This window comes from Vulpes lagopus, chromosome X (assembly GCF_018345385.1).
Source record: "Vulpes lagopus strain Blue_001 chromosome X, ASM1834538v1, whole genome shotgun sequence".
Taxonomy (NCBI): Eukaryota; Metazoa; Chordata; class Mammalia; order Carnivora; family Canidae; genus Vulpes; species Vulpes lagopus.
In genome coordinates, this window is record NC_054848.1 from 14,728,327 (window position 1) to 14,749,901 (window position 21,575).

General features: G+C 39.5%; 1 protein-coding gene across 4 annotated transcripts in view; it reads left to right on the forward strand.

The window, feature by feature from the left end:
• CDKL5 (cyclin dependent kinase like 5) overlaps positions 1–21,134 on the forward strand; it is a 213,050-nt gene extending 191,916 nt beyond the window's left edge. For 2 of the 4 annotated variants that reach the window (XM_041741589.1, XM_041741590.1), the window contains exons 16-19: positions 910–1,009; positions 4,693–4,815; positions 5,981–6,100; positions 8,829–9,233. In XM_041741589.1, the coding sequence (XP_041597523.1) occupies positions 910–1,009; positions 4,693–4,815; positions 5,981–6,100; positions 8,829–9,215 (730 nt within the window). In that variant the 3' untranslated portion in view covers positions 9,216–9,233. Of the gene's footprint in view, positions 1–909; positions 1,010–4,692; positions 4,816–5,980; positions 6,101–8,828; positions 9,234–19,885 lie in introns of those variants that run through there. The other 2 variants (XM_041741591.1, XM_041741592.1) reach the window with 2 other exon arrangements.
• The last annotated feature ends 441 nt before the right edge of the window (positions 21,135–21,575 follow it).

Here is a 21,575-nt window from a genome sequence, read left to right on the forward strand (position 1 = left end):
TTAGATCTTGAGTTTTTGGTTTTTCAAATGAATTTTCTGTGGTTGTACAACCTTTTTTATTATATCTGTAGTACAAGAATAACACCAGTTGGGCTGCATTTTAAAGACTGTAAATTAATGTAATGCAGGACCTCTGTTAACATACAAGTCAGCAACTTATTAGGGCCAAGGTGTCCTGTTTGCTGTCTATTAATACCTCCTATTTGTGTTAAAATACCTGGTGGTGTCAGTGTGGTTTGAAACTTAATGTTGTCAGTATTTTCAGTTAGCAGCTTTTTTTCCAAGAGTGCTTTGTATTAAAGCATTCATCTTGTCTACGTTTTTTCTTACCTGATCTATTTTTCAATTTAGTTTCAATAAATGGGTATAAGGTTTTTTAGAAAGGAATTTTCCAGTTTGAGGTAATTTTTACTTTTATTTACAATGCTTTTGTAGTATCATTGGTTTTTTGTTTTGTTTTTTTATGTTCAGTATCTTGGCAAGCCCGTAATAATGAACTTGTCGAGCTGACTTTAGAAAGGTAAATAGAAAAATGAAGATATTGAAAATGTTTCCGCTATTTCCCTTGGAGAGTTATGCAAAAGGCATCCTTTAAACTATGCTTTTCAGACTCTCAAATTTTGAGATTTTCAACAGCATGAAAATGGTCCTGCAGCCCAGTTACCAGATCATTTGTAATAACGCTCAAATTGCCAGTTCAAATGTACCTCTGCCAAAGGCTAATCATTAACCATGGTTGATTAGATTCAGTTCCTCCTGTGCTTTTATAAAGGCTTTTTACCTATGTACTTGATTTTTCATGGCTGTTTGAATCAGGTTTCATGCAGTTTTTAGGCTTCATTGTATTTGTCATATAATGGCAGGAGAATGATTGAAAGATCAATATGATAAAAATGTCTTCCCATTTAGGAAAAGTCCTGAAAACATTAGTCATTCCGAACAACTCAAGGAAAAGGAGAAACAAGGTTTTTTCAGGTCAATGAAAAAGAAAAAGAAGAAATCTCAAACAGTAAGTAGACGGCTACTTTCTATATACAGTGGCAAACGAGTCTGTATTAGTCTGTGGGTATTTTACATTTTGTACATGGCAATGAAAGTGAATTATTTTCTTATTGAGATTTGACATGCATACATTGTATATGTGTCTTTCTAAATTCTATACAACTATTCTCCTCTCACAGAGCCTTTTCTAGATTCCACAGAATCTCCCAAGAATAGAAGAAATTTAATTTGGACAAGAGAGAATACTTTAAACCTCTCTCAATAAACATCCAGTAAATTGTTATTCATGTAAAAACTATGAAGCTGCAGGATTTCTTTTTCTTTGGGGGTTAAGGAAATGTGAAAACTTAGAAAATAGTTTTGGTTTATGCTTAAACCTTGAAATCTATAACTAACCATCATTCATTATTCTTCCCTGGCTGGTTTTCCAGTTGCCATGTTGACAAGTGCATTACTGGGCTGCATAATCACAGAGAGGAGAATAGTGTTTGACATTTCAGGGTTTGCTTTAGTAGGAAGACATGTTTATCTTGTGACTGAACTGTGAAATGGAACGAGTCTTATCTCCTGGGAGCCCTCTGCCTGAACCAAGGTTTGGCTCCATGGAACCGTGCACATCACATCACTGAACCACCCAAGCAAGGATTCTGCTGGTTAGTGACGTGAGAAAACATGGGGAAGCCAGGCCTCTAGGCCAGCAGGAGCTTCTTCACCCACGTGAGGCCTGCTTCCCTCTTTGCTTTATGGTACTTTCAAGAACAGACTGTTGAGTCAGCTATTTTAAACGCTTTTGTTTTTATTTGTACTTCTACATGATTGACTCTCACTTATTTAAAAAGGAAAAAAGATAAAGACCTTCCTAGATTACCTTTCTAGATAATACTTTCACTTGCATATTTGTTAAATTGATGTATTTCATTATAGAAAAATTGAGAAAAGTGATCATTTCTAATCTTATCACCCTGTCACACTGATCTTATGACCCTGTTATAACTAGCATTAGGATTTTGGTATATTTTCTCCTAGCTTTTTAGCCTATGCATATGTTTGTGGAAAGAAGGTAGTTTTTTTAGTTTGTTTTAAATAATAGTAATCCTAGTAGTACAGTTTTGTTTCTGACTTTCAATAATATATCTGTCAATCACACACATAATATATATGTTATCTTCATTTTAATGTCTGCGTAATATTTCCTGAGACATTCATGTTTTAAAAAAAAGACTGCCTAAATCTCTAACTGAAATTCACTTAAAGCAGAATGTCAACTCAAAATGCCACTCAAACAAATATTGCTACATTTGTTATTTAGACTGGATGAACAGATCTGATTTATTTAAAGTGAAAAAGCGTAAAATATTTCACATGCCAGTACCGTAAAGCTTTTATCATTTTCTGTAGAACATGTTTATCCATCATGAACATTGAACATAGACTACCTCTCCTAACCACTGTTATTTTTATTTTGAGGTTTTTGTTCTTAACCTCAGGTCTACTAACCTAACCTACTGTGCGGTAGTTAAGTAGAAGAAAGTAGCAGGAACTAAGGAATTAAAATGTTTTATGTGTAGATTTGGTTTTTGATGCCTGTCTGTGTTAGACTAACGTTAAACTTAAAGCCCCTGGCTCACCATGGCCTGAGTTGAGTGTTTACATGTTGACTGGCTCTGTTATTCAGGATCTGGTTCAAATTTTAGATTTTTAAATATTATCAGTTAGAGTAAATAGGAGAATAATTATTTTCTAACATCCTCTCCACTCAAACTGTTTTAAAAGATTTTTATACATTTCATTTTCGATATGTTAAAGGAACTGTAAAATATCTCCACATCAGCCACAATGATTTTTTCCAAATCAAAAGTTGTTTGTGCCTCTGCATTTTTTAATTAAAAGAATTTTTTTGAGAGAGAGAGGGAGGCACACAGGGAGAGAGAGAATCCCAAGCAGCCTCAACACCCAGCGCAGAGCCCAAAGTGGGGCTTGATCTCACAACCCTGAGTTCATGACCTAAGCCAAAATCAAGTCAGGTGCCCAACCGACTAAGCCACCCAGGCATCCCAGAAAAAAAATGTTTTAAAGACTGGTATCCAGAGTAAGATTTCCAAAGAGCTCTCTATATTCTGTCGGACTTCAGGCTCCTAAGCCTGGCATCACGTTAACTCTGTCTCCTTAAAGTGAGCACTGAAGCAGAATTAAAGTCAGCTCCACCACCACCCCCCCCCCCAACTTTCTAGAACTCAGCAGAAGGAAACTAGGTAAACCAACTTTGAAAGTTTTAAAAGCTTTGTGGCCTTTGCTTAAAACTCAAAAAAAAAAAAAAAAAAAAAAAAAGGAAAGAAAGAAAGAGGAAAAAAAAAAGAGATGTGATGCCCAGGCCATGTAAAGAAAAGGATATTTTTAAACCTCAGCGGGTCCTAAATCCAGTTTAACACCTTTATTTCACTGATAGAAGACTGCCCAGGCAAGTCACAACTTGTGACCTGCCTGAAGTCACATAATCAGGAGAACCAGAGGTGGGTTCTCCTAAATAGCAGGCCCAGGCTCAGTCCCTGCCACAGGCCCATCTCTGGTGGAGAGCCTCTGGCCACCGATTCCTGGGCACTCTCTTAGGGCCTCTTTAGTCACGTATTACTCTTCCCTGGGATCCTGTCATGGGAACAGAAACCTTCAATTGGCTATCTTACTTGAATGTCTTCATACAAGGTGATCTGAATGCCTTCATATATATATTCTAGTTCTCTAACAATTGAGCTATCCAAAAAAGGGAAAAGTGATGCCAAAAAATAATTCTGTATTGTAAAGGTGCCTGCTTTGACTCAAGCAAATCTGGAAGCCGCCTTGGGAAATCTGGCTTCAGTTCCATATCCAGAGTTACATAAGCCCCAAGAGCATATGGTGACTTTGCCAACTTGGTAATTGTACCCTAGTTAGTTAGTATCTCAATTGGTAATCATGCGTCAATTTAAAGATTGAACTGTTTGTTTTTTTTTTTTTCACTTTGAAAACCTGTATTCTGAATTGTGCTACATATTTTCCATGGGGTAAATATTTCTTTAACAGCATAGAACCAGACTGTTTCTTTGATGGTACAGTCCTGCAACAGTGATATTACCTCTTCCAAGTGATGTTTTCTGGTTCAAGAGTTGACCATGTTCAAAAGGGTTTGCAGTATCTTCTCCACCCTCCGCCCATAGGCAAATCACATGGTCAGTTATTTAATTGCTAAAGTCCTCCCTCGCAATTAGGAAAAGATTAAAGTTCACCAGTAGCCCTTTAAACAAGTCTTTATAATCGTACTTATGATAATAAATAAATCCTTACATATTTTGTAAGCTCAGTGTGACTAGATGTGTGTAGGTTTCTAGACATTCCTATTATAGGTAAGGCTCATGACTACATGTTCTTTATATATACTGAAGTTTTTGCAGGTTTTGAATTTACTTTGTTGGCATCTTCATGTCCAGGTGAGAAATGACACAGAACTCCTCTAGGTGCACACACGGCACAGGGATTCCTTAAGTGACTGTTAACATTGAACAATATCAGGGCTCCCAAGGGCTAGGAGTTTCAGTAAGAACACCCTTTTTTCTTTTTTTCTTTCTTTTTCTTTTCTTTTTCTTTTCTTTTCTTTTCTTTTCTTTTTTCTTTTTTTTTTTTTTTTTGCAATTAGTTTATTTGTATCTTATATTGCAGACAGATTCCACCAACGGGGAGAATCCAAGCATCAAGAAATCCCTCTTTCCTCTTTTTAATTCAAAGAATCATTTAAAGCATAGTTCTTCTTTGAAAAAGCTTCCTGTAGTCACTCCACCCATGGTACCCATTTTTACGTATGGTAGCCCTGCAAACTGCTCCAGTAAACTTGTTTTACTGATGACAACAGCATGTCTTTTATTTTCATGAGGTCATATTCTCTTTGTGCTAGTTAAGTACCTGAGCCAGTTCCATAAAGTTACTGAAATACCAATTCTTTGCCATTCTGGATTTTGTGAATCAGTTAAGGAAGTTGAAGCATAAAAGGCTACTAAACAAACTAGTGGAAGGCTAGTTTGGGTTGTCTAGTTAGCCACTTGTGGGCAGACGGCATTCATAAAATCTCTTATTTCCTGTAAAGAATTTGATTAACGTTTATAATTAACAATGTCTTTTCATTCGGCTCACAAAGTCTGTTAACACTTGGTTGGCAGTTTGTTCTTTGAAACCAAGTTGAATTGACCAAATTGAGTGAACCGGCAGGCTCTACTTTTCTTAGCCGGTGATTTGCTTTTTCCTTGCCTGGCTCTAGTTTTTGCTGGTCACTTAGTAAAGCCAGAGCTTTTGCTTGGCATTTGGCATTATTCTATGTTCACCAAAATCAGTGAATGGACCAATTGCATTAATCTGGAGTTTGTGGCACAAATTTCTAGCATTTTTATACAAATTTCCAGCATTTTTATACTACATAATGCTAGACCCAGATTTACTGGGCAATGTCTTGGGAATATGATTCAAACCATACTTTCCCACTTCAGTATCCTTGAAAGCCTGATAGACTTCTTTGGGCGCCACCAAATACAGTGTTTGGATCATTTTCCCAGCAGGAACAAATTTTTGTTTTATTGAACTGGTTCATAACCTAACTGCAATATGGAATGAGGATACGACAAACAATTTCTGGTACAGCCCAATTTAACTGCTCTCTCTTACAGCGACTAAAACTAACAGCATGGGAATGCTTTAAGGGTTGAGGTTTTAACAAAGCTGCATGACATCTGCCAATTTTTCCTAATGCAGGGAAAATTATTAAGAGGGCAGCAGAATTTAACTGGCATCACTTGCATTATGAACATTGGGAGAGTTTTGGTTTCTTTTTTTATTGGGGGCGCGGGGTCGAGGTTTGGTTTCCTTTGATGTGCTTTTGTTCTCCTCTTGGTGTGTGGTTGCATATCTTAATTAGGCTTATTGGGGTTCTTATTGAATCCTTCCCTGTATTCTCCTCTAGGTGCCCAATTCTGATGGCCCCGATCTTCTAACATTACAGAAAGCCATTCATTCTGCTAGCACTCCGAGCAGCAGACCAAAGGAGTGGCGTCCTGAGAAGATCTCTGATCTACAGACCCAAGTGAGTGGTGCCTGTAACACTCCTAGATTCTAGACTCTGCAGTGACTTATCTCTTTTGAGAGGTGGGTGGGTTTGAGGAATTTAGCCTCTCAGTGTTACAAGGCTGACATCCTCCTCAGAATATACCGTCACTGTGAATAGCAGATGTTATCCTGGACTCTTGGGAGTCCAGGTGAATCTCGTTTCAGTGACTCATGTCTTAATGAGAAAAAAAAAAGTGAGCTTCCATTGGCCTTCACCTAGCCCTGGGTGGAGTAGGGTGTTGGGGGGTGGGTGTTAGATGAAGTGTAAGGGGGATAATTAAGATGTGGTCTCAGCCCGTAAGTACTACATATCTTAGGAGAGAGAGAAAATCTATAAGTAACCATAATTCATGGTAAAAAGTGAGGCATGCCATAAAATGTACAGGAGGGTGAGAGGAGGAGGTAGTGGGAAGATGAAGATTTTGTTAAATGTGGTATAGCATATGAATTGGGCCTTGAAAGATACGATAACCTTTCTTGAAAGAATAAAATTCTGAAATTGATACTATTTTTGATAGAAAATTGAACAGTTGCATTAGGAACTGTATATTAGACAGTATTGTATAATTGTATTTATCTGCCATAATGGGAAATAAGCAGAAAATGAATCAGTAACTTTTTTCAGGTAACTGAGGTTTATCTCCTTTGGATAACTATTTTGATTGAAAATTTTTTAATATTGCATCTTTACAGTATCCTACAACAAGCACAGTGACATAATCTAACTTGTTTTTTGATCATATTAACATATTTTATAAATCCAGTATTCCTCCGTACTGTAGTTTCTGACAATCCTCATGAGCTTCTGAATGAAGCTCTAGGATTGCTTGTATTTATAGATAGATAGATAGATGGCCACAGATTTCTGTAATTTGGAGGAAGAGGATCTATTTTTTTTTTTTAAGATTTTATTTATTTATTCATGAGAGGCACAGAGAGAGAGAGAGAGAGAGGCAGAGACACAAGCAGAGGGAGAAGCAGGTTCCATGCAGGGAGCCTGACGTGGGACTCCATCCCCGGTCTCCAGGATCAGGCCCTGGGCTGAAGGCAGCACTAAACCGCTGAGCCACCTGGGCTTTCTTTAACTGTTACTTAGAGCCACTGACAGGAGTTCCCAAATTTCACTTGTATTTGCCCAACCATTTATATTTTCTACTTCTAATGTAACATAGGCCAAGGGGGAAGGAAGGGGACAGAAAGGGTGTAGAGAACCAGATACCTAAGTTGTTGGGTATGTTTCTGAACCAAAAGCACAAGACTCTGAGTGAGGGCCTCGTCTTCTCTTCCCAGTTTTATAAAAAAAGTATGGGGCTTTAGAACCTTCTTTGTGTAGCCATTTCTTACGCTAAGAAGCACCTTTCAGGCTACTTTATATCTCCAACTGGACCCAAATTTCTGTAATTGCTCAATAGTCACATGTGGTTAGGGCTGTAAAAATCACTAGGAATCTCATTGTGTTATCACACCAGTTTCAGTAACAAAAAACACAACTTTGAGCACTCATGATGTGTACTGTGCTGTGCCACCTCCCCTGGGGACCACAGAGCTGTCTTGGACAGACTTTGGAATAGCCATAGAGGGTACTTCCCCAGGAGCAATTTCTGCCTGAGTCCATTCTCAAACAATTCCTCTTCGATTTCAATGCTCTTTTCTTGCAAATCTTTTAGTACTCCTTGAGATCATCAACATTTTATTAAAACTTTACCAAGCCCATAGACGCACAGCCTGTAGCCAGAGGTGGCCCTAGGCTAGGGCTACATCCAGAGTGCAGGCTTCCCATCAGGGACCCTAAATTTCAGGGTGCCTTCACATGCCTCTTCTGCTGGTAAGCCTCATCATGCATCAGGTATAGGAGGGGAGAGCAGTGAACCACCTTTTTACCAGTGGGAAGCCCGTGGTTCAGCAGTCCCCTGAGAAGAGTCACCCAGTGTGGGGTAGGTGGCTGCTGGGACTCTCTCTTCTGCCCTGCAGCACAGTCCCCTGCCCAGTGTAGCACCTCTGGGGTCTGGGCCTCCACCACACAGCAGACAAGCATGTTAAGAATCCAGAGCCTCCTGAGAGTGAATTATGTTTTAGAGTCCATAGGGCTTTTGCTGTTTTTTTTCTCTGCTTTGTTCACTTTTCAGTGCTCAAATCCTACCCCCACCGCCAAAAAAGTAAAAGTGCAGAAAGGGAAGGGGAAAATTGGGGTGATAAGAACAGAAGGGGGATATGCAATATTTAGCTGAGTATGTTGCTACCTAATTGAAAAATTACATTTTTTCAGCTTTCTCTTGCTGCTAGGTAGGGTTGAATGGCTGAGTCCTGGCAGGTAAAAAATAAGTGGCAGGTTTATGTGGAGCTGTTGGGAAGTCTTCTCAAAAAGAGAGAGGCATATTCCTTTTGCTGCTTCCTGCTGGCTGAGTCGAGATCTGCCCCCTGTCAAGATGGGATGCAGCCAGATAGAAGGTGCCTAAGCCTTTGATCAGCCACCACACCAGCCCTAGAGTCCTTATCTAGATCTCTAGGCTTTTTCGTTAAAGATAAATAACTTCGATCTTGTCTGAAAAAGAACAAAAGTACAGATGAGGCTAGACTTAGCCCCTCTTCCCCTGTGCCTGCCCCGCTGGCTACATGCAGTCATCTCAGATCTGTGCTCTGTCTCTCTCAGCTTTCGAGTCTACTCTAAATTAAGTCCTATGCACACTCTCATCTTTTTTTTTCAGAGCCAGCCGTTAAAATCACTGCGCAAGCTGTTACATCTCTCTTCAGCCTCAAATCACCCGGCTTCCTCAGACCCCCGCTTCCAGCCCTTAACAACTCAACAAGCCAAAAATTCCTTCTCAGAAATTCGGATCCACCCCCTGAGCCAGGCCTCTGGCGGGAGCAGTAACATCCGGCAGGAGCCCACACCGAAGGGCAGGCCAGCCCTCCAGCTGCCAGGTCAGATGGACCCTGGTTGGCATGTGTCCTCTGTGACCCGGAGTGCCACAGAGGGGCCTTCCTACTCTGAACAGCTGGGTGCCAAGAGTGGGCCAAACGGGCACCCTTATAACAGAACAAATCGGTCTCGAATGCCAAATCTGAATGATTTAAAAGAGACAGCCTTGTAATGTGTGCTGGGGTGGGGGTGGGGGGGTAGGTAAGCCAGTGGGAAGGGGATGGGAGGGTGTGGGGGGGTGGGGAATGGGCTGGGCTGGGGTGGTCAGCCAGTATTTTCAGCTTTATGAAGGTGAGTGCAATATTGTATGTGTGGAGCCCTCTGGCTCCTCACGGCCACAAATGCTAGTCAGGGATCTTAGAGCCGCAGGAGTTTCTTAGGGACTGCTGGTCCCCACGGATCTTGTGTGAGAATGGATAGAGTGTGCCATTGAGGAAGAAGACATTCTTGCCAGTTTCTCCCCTGCACATTCCAGCTTTAGTGCAATCCCTGTTGAACTTAGGAAAGCTAGGATGTGTTCTGGTACTGCAAGGGATAGAAAAATTCGTGTTGACCAATGCCCTTACCACAGATTTTCTTTCTTTTTTCTTTTTTTTCTTTTTTCTTTTTTTTTAGCCTAAACTAAATGTGGGGTTTATTGTAATCCAAGAGTATTCCTTTGAAGGGTTAGCAGATGAACTAACTGTATGTCTTAAATTGTTTTCTAAACTTCATATTTGATAGGATTTGTAACATTTATTTATAATTAATATTGTACTGTTCTAACCATACCTTTTATGTTAAATGTAAAGTTATTTTGAGCTGTTTGGAACATTGTGAAGCAGTGGGACAGCTACAGTAGTTTCTATAAAAACTAAACAGTAACCTTTATATATTGCATCAGGAGTATTTTATTCTATATATAAATATATATATGGTAAATATCTGTCTGTTTTATAAATATAATCATTTAAAGAAAGTATCATTATGACACTCTCTGCCATATTTTTATACATTTGTGATATGAAGTGAGTATTATACTTCTAATCAAGGGAGCTGAATTGTGGCTATGTGTGACTATCAGTGGGAACCGTGCTCAACTTTTAGGCCCCAGCAGTAGCCTCTAGACATGATCCTTGGTAGCAGATGAGATGCAGCATCTCCTCCCAAACCCATAAGCAAGACAGTCGGGTAGGCCAGTGAGAGCTCTAGCAGGCCTTGTTGTCTCCGTCCTCACAGTTGGCTCCTGTTTGCATCCAGGGACGTTCTTTGCACCTGAGGAGAGGATAGATCCAGGGTTACTCATGGGTCTTTGTAGAGAGAATATGCTTTTCTCCTTAGTGTTAGTGTAGAGTGCAGACCAAAGATTTGCCAGTGAACATTCCTAGGTTGCAAGGTTGCAAGAGGAACCTGTCTGCAGATCTTGCAAACCAGCTCTATGCTCCTGAATCCTGTGCGCTGTACCGGAGACTCTTGGCTGGTGGGGTGTGAGATCTGTGTGTGGCATTTCTATTTCTAAATGTTTTGTTGTTGCTGCTGTTGCTGTTGCTGTAATTGCTCTTTCCAGTATATTTAAAAGGCTCCTGAAGCAATTCCAGATGTAGAGAAAATTGCTGTGCTCACTTTTTCTTCCTGGGACTATCCATTTATAACAAAGTTATCATGTACATCAGTACACACACATGATCAGAACAGGACTTCTTTCCCTCATTTGATCTCCTTCAACTCCCAAGTTACTCCGAAGCATCATCAAGGCCTGTGGCCAACAAGGGTTACAGCCCCGTGTCTCTGGGCTATCCTTGACGGAAATCACCTCAGTACCATCTATCAAGAGAATTCAACTTTTGGAAGTAGTCTCTTAGCAATAATATTTTTAAAGACCCATCCCCACCCCTCAAAGGGGTAACTTGTCAATATTTATCACTTGTCCCAGGATTCTGAGAGCATTGGCCCCTGAATCAAGTCAGCGATAATTGAAATGTGCTGAGTTACTGTTCCCTCACCCCCAAGATTTTGAGAATGATAGGTCTGATGATTATAAAGATTATAAAGAAAAGGTCTTAGTTTCTTTGAATCTTAAATTGTGTGCATATTACATTTTTATATAACTACTATAATGTGTATCGATTATATATAGAGGTCATTTTAAGGTGCTTTTTATTTGATTTTAATAAGTGTAATAGGCACTAAAATGAAACTCAACTGGGTACTATCATTAAAACAGTTTGATTCAAACCAGTAGTTTGCATGCTCTTCAGTTCTTTTTATATCTTGTTTCTTTCACCAGTTCAGTACTCTTTAAGTAGCTCTGAATTCTGGCTTTTCCCAGGCAAGCTGCTCAGTTATATAAGTGATGTGAACCCTTAGCAGTTTTTGCCTGGATACTAATGACTCTAAAAGGGTGTGTAACTCTTCTTTTTCATACTAGATCTATATCTTGTAATCCCCCCTTGCAAACCAGAAACTACATTTTTTTCCTCTGGAAAGACTTCTCACTGTGCTGTGCGCTTAGGAACTGCGCAGTCACATTGCCATGCTGTGGCATTTGAGGCTCGTTGTCACCTAGGGGCTGGTTTCCCATGTTTTCATCCTTGCTAACACTGGGATCTCAGATGTTTGCAGAACATTTATATTCATGATGGTTCTTCAAAGAAGGGCTAGAATAATTGCCTTCTACCTAGAGCAAAGTAAACCTAACTGATGAAGAGTCAATACATACTTTTCGTACATTCCCAGATTTGAGCCAGAAAATATCTACAGTGTTTTCAACCAGTGTTTTTGAGGTAGCTCTTTTATCCTCTTCTCCACTTTTGTCCATTCTGACTTTTCATTGACCTCAGTAAGCTATAATAAGTGAACTACAATCCGCATTTCTAGCATGTATAATTCTCTTCCTGCTCGCCGAGGGGAATGGTCAAGTTTTCTCTCAAAACTAATGGGCCCTCTCTTAGCATTTAACTGTTGTTTTCCTCTGGTTGATGAATCATTGACCTCACAAAAATTGCCATCCATGATAAGAAGGATATGATTTTAAAGTCACACAAGTCTGCATTTTCTTTAGGAAGGGAAATTTATAATGTTCATATTCTGCTATCTGCCCTAACATCCTAAGGGATAAAATATCACTGAATGAAGGCTTATGAATTGCTTTATTTTATGGAAGTATTGCCAATCTCCTTTTGAAAAGAAACTCTGCTTTGCTCTTTTTCTACTTTTACTTTACCACCATCTTCACTTCTCAGAAGTTCTGAATGAACTTTTACTATACCTTGGTTGGTCTCAGCTTGAGGGTTAGCCTCTTCAGAGCCCAAGATCAAAAGTGCTCTGTGCTAAGTAGTTCAAGTGAGCTGTCTCTGTAGCAGTGGTTATCAGTCAGGGCCAATTCTGCCTCCCTGGGACATTTGACAATGTCAGAAGACATAGTTGGTTGTTGAAACTGGGAATGGTGAGGTGCTACTGGCATCTGCTGGGTAGAGGCCAGGGATGCTGCTAAACATCCTATGTACACAGGATCCCCCCCCCCGACACACACACACACACACGAAGAATGATCCAGCCCCAAATGTCCATAGTGGTGAGGTTAAGAAACCCTGCTCTACTGGATTCTAAGCCCACTGCTCTGCAGAGCTTGGCTCTGTCTTTGTTCTCTTCAGGCTACTGGAGAAACTGCGGGTATGAATTCTTTAGTATCACATTCTCTGCAAGAATCTTCTACCACTTTTTTTGAATCCTTGGAATCCTGTTTGTTTTCATTGTCTTGGGCCTGCTAAAAGGTACATCCTTTGGGAGGAGACCAGAGTGGCTTTATAGGTGTTTGAGGACTTAGATTCTAGGTCAGCATCTTTAGAAAATCTTTCATAGAACCATGAGGCTTATATTTAGAAGCAAGCAGCAGCCTGGCAGATTGGCATGATTTTTACCAACTGCTCAAAGGCATCCATGGCTTTTAGCTGTGTCTCCCAAAAGAAAATGCCATTGTCTTTTATTCAAGGCATTTAATAGCTCTTTACAAATATTGGCATATGACAGACCGATTAGAAGCAAAAAAACTCTCTCCTGGTGGTTGTGATGTGGCTGTTATAGGAGTGTTTGTGCTGTACGCTTTGGTTAAATCTGTTTTAAAACCTGCTTTAAGATTTGCCATATGCAGTTGTACTTTAATTCTAAGCTCAGAGCTGTGCTGGTTAGTTTCTAGTCACGTCATGTATTATAAAGTATGTTGTGGTTGTAGAGTTAGCCAGTTTAGCATGTTCCTAATCTGAAAATTAGTGGACTTCGCTAGAAAATGCTATCCCATTTTCCCTTCCCAGCACCCCTTATCTTAGTTAACGTCATAGTATATCCTCACTTCTTAAACTAGTTTTTAGAGTAAATAAGGAAAAAAGCCATTTATTTTCTTCTAGCTATGTATTGAGAATGACTCAATAAGTGTACAACTTTTTTTAAAGGCCAGAGGATTACTTTTCAAGTGTGTAGAAGGCTCTGTCCATTTCTGTTCACCTAGGTCCTGGTGGTGACCCAATTTTCAGCAAGGGCAATCGCTCATTGCGACTTATTCCCAGAGTTCAGCTGGGACTCAGAAATCTGCATATTCTCTCCTGGTCACAACATTTTTTTCTGGAGAGCACTGCTTTTATATCTAGAAGTTCGTTACCTCCTACATTATAGTGGGATATTGAGCTCCATGTGAGCACTGAGATCCACAGACTCATTACTTTTGTGAGCTGGGGATGTGGTATGATACACTGAACCAAGTCAGAACATATTGATATATTTCCTTGCCTCCTTCAGTCCATCACTATTAAAGTGTGTAGGCAGAGAAAACGGATTTATGCTTTTTTTAAAAATGGTTTCTTTAAAAGGGGCTGCAGGAAAGTGTCCTGCTGCTAATCTCCAGGGCCAGAATCTCACAAGAAGTTTCTCTTGGAGACTTAAAGAACCATCTTACAAAACAAAAACTTGTAAGTGGTTCTGATTTCTTCATTTTGTATCTTACCAGCTGAGATATAGAATATCTTGAAGTCTGATTCATCAGCTGGGTAAAAAATTCTGTCTTTGAAACCATGAGTAAATGCAAGAAAATGAAGCCGTGGCAGGACGAGTCCCTCGTCTGTCTGTATACACACAATGTGGTAGAAGTAAGGTGGTGAGGAAACTCTGGGCCTGCTGCCCTATTCTATTCTATCCTTTTTTAATTGAATGTACTATAAAAGATCATAGACTTGTGCCAAGTCAGTTACTACGTGAATATTCATTTCCCTTAGTGCTTTGTTAATTCATCAGCATTAGGCCTGGTCCTGACTCCACCTTTCTCCACTCCAGGCACTGGCCCACCTTTCTGTGTATTTCCTATAGGATATTAAAGATGATCATGACCTACATTGTATCTTCATTCGATAACTGTTTACTCCCAAATTTGAGGGAGGTGTGTCTTTTGTTTTGCCAGAAAAAATTTGTAGTAGTCTGCACTTTGGATTTCTAGGGCCAGAGAACTGCAGCAGTGAAACTGGTTTCACTTCTAAGGCCCTTCATTACCCACAAGGTTAAGCTCTCTGAACCCCATTTGATCCTTGGGTCATATGTTGATCCTCCTTTGGAATCTTAAAAAAAAAAATTGGTTTCCATGTTGTATGCAGATTAGAAGTTGCCTTGTTTGCTACTCTTCCAGCACAGAGTATCAGGGAGAAAGAGGCCTTATCTGTTCCTCCATCCCTTCCGTTTTGACAGACTGCTAAGATTTCCTCAGGACTTCCTTTGGTTTGGGATTTTACTTTCCCAAAAGCCTGATCTGATTCATTTCAGGCATAGACAAGCTTGTCCTAGTGCTCTGCTTCAGGGCTAATCAGATGAAACCCAGGAATAGAAAAGGTAGATGCCTTGACTTTTGTCCCTGTTGGGGGATTAAAGTGTTTATCGCCAGAGTTGTCAAAAGCTCTAGTTACAAAGCATTCAGAGTTTCAAGAAGAAAAAAAAAATGATGCTTTTTCTCTTGGAGAACTTTTAAGTTCTCCACCATGGCTTAGATTTTCCAAAATGGAAAGCAAAGCTTGTATAAAATCCATTTTCACTAGAGATATACAATTGAGTATAGTCATTTCAGTCTATTTCCCTTTCCTTATTTCCTCTTTGGTCACTGATTGAGTCAGGCTGGAGGGGTAAGCTATGATTGCAAGAAGTGAATTTTCACTGTAAACTTGGATTGATTAACAGAAACAATAAAACCAAACAAAATAGTTGCCCCTAACTCCTATCTCCAAGAATTGCTTTGTGCCATTTTGAATTCAGGTAGTTATTCTGTATATACTTAGAAGACTGTTCTGAGCTTCTTCAATCTCTAGGAAGTTCAAAAGGGGTATGTGGGAAGACACAGGGCAGGGTGATTTTTGAGAACCCTGCTCATGCATGAAATTAAAAATATGGATAAGCCAGAATGACGTAACATCCAAATTTGTGGTAGATGAAGAATCAGTGGAAATTCTTAATTGCACAGACTTTATAATCCATAATACAGAGTGTAATTCCATACTTTTTACTGTGGCAAGGGTGTGACGTGGTGTTAACCTTTTTAATTTTTGAATCCAAACTGAATTTAAAGTGTTGAATATTTAAATTCCTCACAAGCTAATTATGAACCATTTGTAAAGTGTTTATATAACTCTTTGTATCATGTGTTGGTACATCTTATCAAGTTTTTTCTGGCATGTATTCCATTCTAAACTTCTGTAAAATTTCTATTGTTGCTGTAAATATTATACAAATATCTATTCCGTGGTAACCTTAATTATCAGCATGAAATGGTTAATTTTTACTGAGCACAATGTATTTTTGAATGGATCTTCCCAAATGTCTTTAATAAAATGCAGATTTTGCACTGACTGTTGTGATTGCCAGGCTGTCCCCATCTTGAGCTTTTGTGGTCCCTGGCTTTTAAATGGCCAGCAGCTCCGTGTTTGTTCCTTCTTTGTAAAGAACTCATTTGATTTCAAATAGAGGAAAATGGGCCTTTGAAGTTGAAATCAGTTTAAGGGACAGAAAGTAATGTTAAAGCAGGGCAAATCCTGTTACTTAATGATAATATTCTCCCCCCGCCCCCTATTTATAAAGCTTTTTTCTCCTCCTGGCCTTTTGAAATTTTTGATTTCTTTCACACTGGAGTGCTGTCTCTTTTGCATCTAGACACTCACTTGGTGGTTTGTCTCTTTTGCATCTAGACACTCACTTAGTGGTTTGGGAGGATGGGAAGAGATGTCTGCCTCCTACTCCGTGTGATGGAGAAAGCAAAGATGAAGTATTTCTTCATATTTTAAAATAGGAGGTTGGCAAACTTTTTTTGCCAGATAGTAAATATTTGAGACTGTGGGCCACAGGGTCTCTGCCATTTTAGTGCAAAAAGCAGCAGAGGCAATATGTAAATAAGTATGGCTGTGTTCCAATAAAACTTTATTTACGAAAACAGGCGAGTTGGGGGGGGGGGTGTTTACTGACTGATTTTACACCCTCACTTTTGTCTTTAGATACTCAGTTGGTCTTATTGTTAATGGGGTAAGAACTTAGATTGTATGATAACATACGTAAATATTCTCCAACTTTCTTACTTTATCTCTCTAAACAAAGGATAGGAACTAAAACCCAATGATTTGCATTCTTAAAAGTACCATGTCTCCAACTTCTTCACTCTCGAGTTTCTCCTTAATGCCCCAAAAACTAGTGGCCTGTGATTTCAACTGTGATTCAAGATTGAATCAAATTATCTATTGGCTTGTAATTTTTCTGTTTGTAGCACTTATTATGGCTGGGCACAATGCCAAGGCTTTTACTTTAATATTACATTTATTTGTCACAGCAATGCAATGAAGTGAGTAGTATCCTCATTTTGTAGATGAGGAAACTGAGGTTTATGGACCTTACATTAACTTACCCAAGGTCACCTGGCTAGAATTTGAAGCCTAGTCTTCACTGTAAAGCCTACACCCTTAAACACTACTAAGCAGGGCAGTTGCTGCATCTCCAAGTATCGAAAACGGACATGGGGCAATTCATGTACCACCTTTCCTCTCATCTCCCAGCAAGTGGTAGTTGAGTTGATTTGATTTGAGAATAGAGCAGTTCACTAAAACAAGTTACTAGAGGCCCAGAGACTGGTGAAATGGTAAAAGCACAGGATCTGGAGTCCGATTACCTGAGTAGAATCCTAGTTCGATCACCAACATCTTGTGTGGCCTTAGGTGTGTTACTTAACTTTCCTGTGCCTCAGTTTCCTTATCCTTAAATGGAAATAATAATAGTACCTACTTCATAGGGTTGTTGTGAGGATTTAATAAGATGGTAACCTTCAAAGCACTTGATAGATTCTGAATAAATATTAGCTAACTATTATTTGTGCCTCACTTGGTAGCCCTATCTATGAAGCTGAAAAAGCTCTGTTATGGAGTCTTGACTGCCAGTTCTAGAGAGCTCGTTAGGCACTGTAGATGTATTTATCCAATTTGATCTTCACACCAGCCTTGTAAAGTTGTCAGGGTTAAGAACCACCCAACTTGTGCTATTCTTGGGATCACAGGGGAAGGAACAGCCCTTATAGCTATGCATTTGTCAGCAGGCCTCAGCACCCATGCTCCAGGTAGACAAAAGGATGGGCTTTTGTCAGCACATGTTCAAAGGCTCACCTTAGGCATGCAGTCTACTGGCCTCCGAGACTGAATTCATAGTGGTACCTTTATTTTGAAAGGCCTAAGTAACCTTTGCTTTGTCCAAGTAACCTTCTTCCACACTCAATACCAAAATCAGCTCAGATTTTTTTTTTTTAAATCTTGGCAACACTTAGTGCTACTTCTTTGTTCATAGCATTTTATTTAGTTTTTTAAAGTCTCCTGCAATATGTTATATTTTACCGCAATTTAAAAAATCTGAGTGTAGACTTTCACACTCTAGCATTTGTGAAAATAAAAGTAAACATGTTAACCTAAGGTAAAATCATGAGGTTTTGCTACACTATATATATATTTTTTAGTTGAAATTCTTCCCCACAAAAGAAATAATACTATAAACTAGTTCATGTGTTTAATCACAAGATTCTGCTAGGCTTCTGATGTCCCTCAATAAAAGTTTTGTTTTTATACTGTGTTATAAGTTAAATGAGGTACACAATTAATATGCCATTATAAGCAAGTTGCATGAAGATAAACATTTTATGGATCTCAGTATCTCATTGTTTATTAAATTCCGGAGTATGGAGCAATTTCCACTGTGAAATCTCAGCTGCCTTTGCAGAAGTTGACACATTGATCCTAAAATTCATATGGAAATTCAAAGGACTCAATAGCCAAAACATTCTTGAAGAAGAGCAAAGTTGGAGAATTCACATGTTTCAATGTCAATACTCACTACAAAGCTGCAGTAATCAAAATGTGTAGTACTGGCATAAAGATAGACATATAGATCAGTGTAATAGAATCAAGAGTCACCTTTACGGTCAAGTGATTTCTCAAAAAGGATGCCAAGACCATTCAGTGGGGGGAAAAATAGTCTTTTCAACAAATGGTGCTGGGACAACTGGATGTCTATGTGCGAAGAATGAACTTGGACCCCTACCTCACACCATATACAAAAAGTAACCCAAAATAGATCAAAGACCTAAATGTAAGAAGTAAAACTGACACTCTTGAAAGAAAACATTGGAGTAAATCTTCATGATTTGGATTTGGCAATAGTTTCTCAGGTGTGACACCAAAAATACAATAAAAAGAAGAATAAATTGGACTTAAAGTTTAAAAATGTATTTCAAAGGACTCTGTCAAGAGAGTAAGAAGACAGCCTACAGAATAGGAGAAAATACTAACAAGTTGTGTATTTGATAAGGTGATTTTATCTAGAATACATAAAGAACTCTTAATGCAATAATAAAAAGACCGCCTGATTTTAAAATAAAGAATCTAAAAAAAAATAAAATAAAAATAAAGAATCTGAATAGATATTTCTCCAAAGAACTTATACTAAAGGGCAGTGAACACATAAAAAGATGCTTAACATCATTAGTCATAGGGAAATGCAGATCAAAACCATAGTGTGATACTACTTCATATACACCAGGATGGCTTTAATCAAAAAGACAGATAATAACAAATGTAGAGAACCTGGAACTCTCATATATTGCTGGTGGGAGTGCATAATGGTGTGGCCACTTTGGAAAATTATCTGACAGTTCCTCCAAAGGTTAAACATAGAGTTACCATGTAATAAACATATTACACTCCAAGGTATGTAACCAAGCTAGATAAAAACATACATCCAAACAAAAATTTGTACACAGTTGTTTATAGCAGCATTATTCATAATAGCCAAAAACATGGAAACAACCTAAATGTCCATCAACAAATGAATGGATAAATACAATGTGATCTATGTGTATATTGGAATAATATCCAACTGTAAAAAGGAATTAAATACTGACACATGCTACAACATGAATGAACCTTGGAAAAACACGATGCGAAGCAAAAGAAGCCAGACAGAAAAGACCACAATTGTGTGATTCCATTTATATGAAATGTTTAGAATAGGCAAATCTACAGAAAGTGGGTCAGTAGTTACCTAGGGCCAGGTGGGTGAGTTGGTTGGGGGGTAATGGCTAATAGGTGCAGGTTTCTTAGGGTGATGAATTTTTCTAAAATTGTGATAGTGGTCACTCAACTCTGAGTGTACTACAAGTCATTGAATTGTACACTTGAAATGGGTGAGATTTGTATGGTATATGACTTTATCTCATTAAACCTTTACAAAACAAAAATTTCCAACATGAACAATTACTTGGAGAACCTGTATCCCTGCCTCACGCTGTTTCATTTTTCTCTTCTTTCCTTTTAGCTGTATTCCCCGCCTGTGTCCGTGTGCCTGTCATAGAGGACCTGACCTCTGGCTACTGCCGTTTTCTCTGACAATCCATGTTGTGATAAAAGTTCATTCAACTTTCCAGCAAGGGGCTCCGATCAGGCATCTGTTCTAACTGGATTTATTCGTGTATCCTAAGACCTGAGGATTTTTTTTCTCCACCTGGAATTTGATATGTTTGTATTTGAGAGAATACTGAGCAAGGAAAGCATTTTTCCAGCTTCAAGTATACAGGGGATTAGAAAGATGGTGGGTTGAATATAATGCTGTTCTAAGCCCAAAACACCGGAGAAGAGATTTGGGGCTTTTAGGAGGCTTCCCACTCACAGAGAAGGTGAATGCAATGTCCAAGATTGTGTTAGTGTGAGTCCATTCAATTGGCTTGGCATTTGAAAACAAAACATAACTTGGGAAAATGAGCTGCTAATAGAGACTCAGCTGTGTCAGGGCCAGGACAGTTTTGGATTCCTGGGTCTTGACAAAGGGCCCTCATCCGCTGGTTTCACCCCCTCTCTGCTCCTGCTTTCATATACCTCTCCTTTCCACTCCCCATGTTATCCACCTCTCCCAGGGAACGGCCTGAAAACTCAGGCTGAGCTATAAATGACAGAGGAGGCTTAGGCTGTGGTCCCTGACAAGTCCCTACTTTATGCACTCCCCTCAGAAGGCCAGGCCCATTCCTAGCCCCGTCCCTCCCAAGGCCATTTCAGCCTCAGGAGTAGGCATGGTTGTGTGTTCTAGGGCAAGGGGGAGAGGTTAAACAGTTGGGTCGTGAGAGACACAGCCACATGGCCCTCCTTAGGACATAGGGTCTGACCACTTCCTGCAAAGCATGCAGTTAGCTAATGGGCTTCCTCTGTGTAACCAGTGATAGCTCCTGGGCCAGCTGTTTTTAAAATGTTAAGCTTGTTGAAAAATGGTAGCCCTAGATAAGGGGAAATTCTGGTGAGCTCTGGTCATTTGGCTTTCCTAAATATAGAGAACTGCTACTTACATGTGCAGCCTGTCCCATGTATTCACCCAGATAGTGACCACAGGCTGGAAAAATTTGCTAGAATAGATCTGTATGTAATGAGAGCTCTGCAACCACCCCCTCCCTATCCTTGTGTGCGTGGGGGTGAAAGCTCAGAGCAGAGGAAGCCCTCTTACCTGGGGGGATTGGTTGTGCACAGCTCCCAGGAGACCAGGACACAGGCTCCCAACTGCTCTACTCATCTCTGACAACCAGTCACCCAAAACCTTGCCCCCTGCATGCCGGGTGCTCTAAAAGTCCTAAAAGGCCATGATTCACTGAAAACTTAAAAGGAGAAACCGCAAGCTTGCTCCCCATTTGCATTCAAATCAAGGTTTTATGAAACTCTGTGTTCCTAAAAAAAAAAAAGAAAAGAAAAGAAAAAAAAAAACCTCTATGTTCCTGTTTTTAGTGTGGTAACGCAAAAGAGTTTTTAAATTATCTGGGCTCTTTTGTGTTCCCTGGGACCACACCTTTCACACTGTCAGACCAAAACCAAAAAGAAAAAGAGAGCAGCAAAATTACCCCTGCTACTTAGGCTTTTAGATGAAACCTAGTTTTAGGGACGTTTTCTTTGTTCTTATTTTCTTTGGCAGTGAGTGGGAAATACGCTCGTTTTCCTTTCTCTTTGATTGAAATGGGAAACTTGTTTTT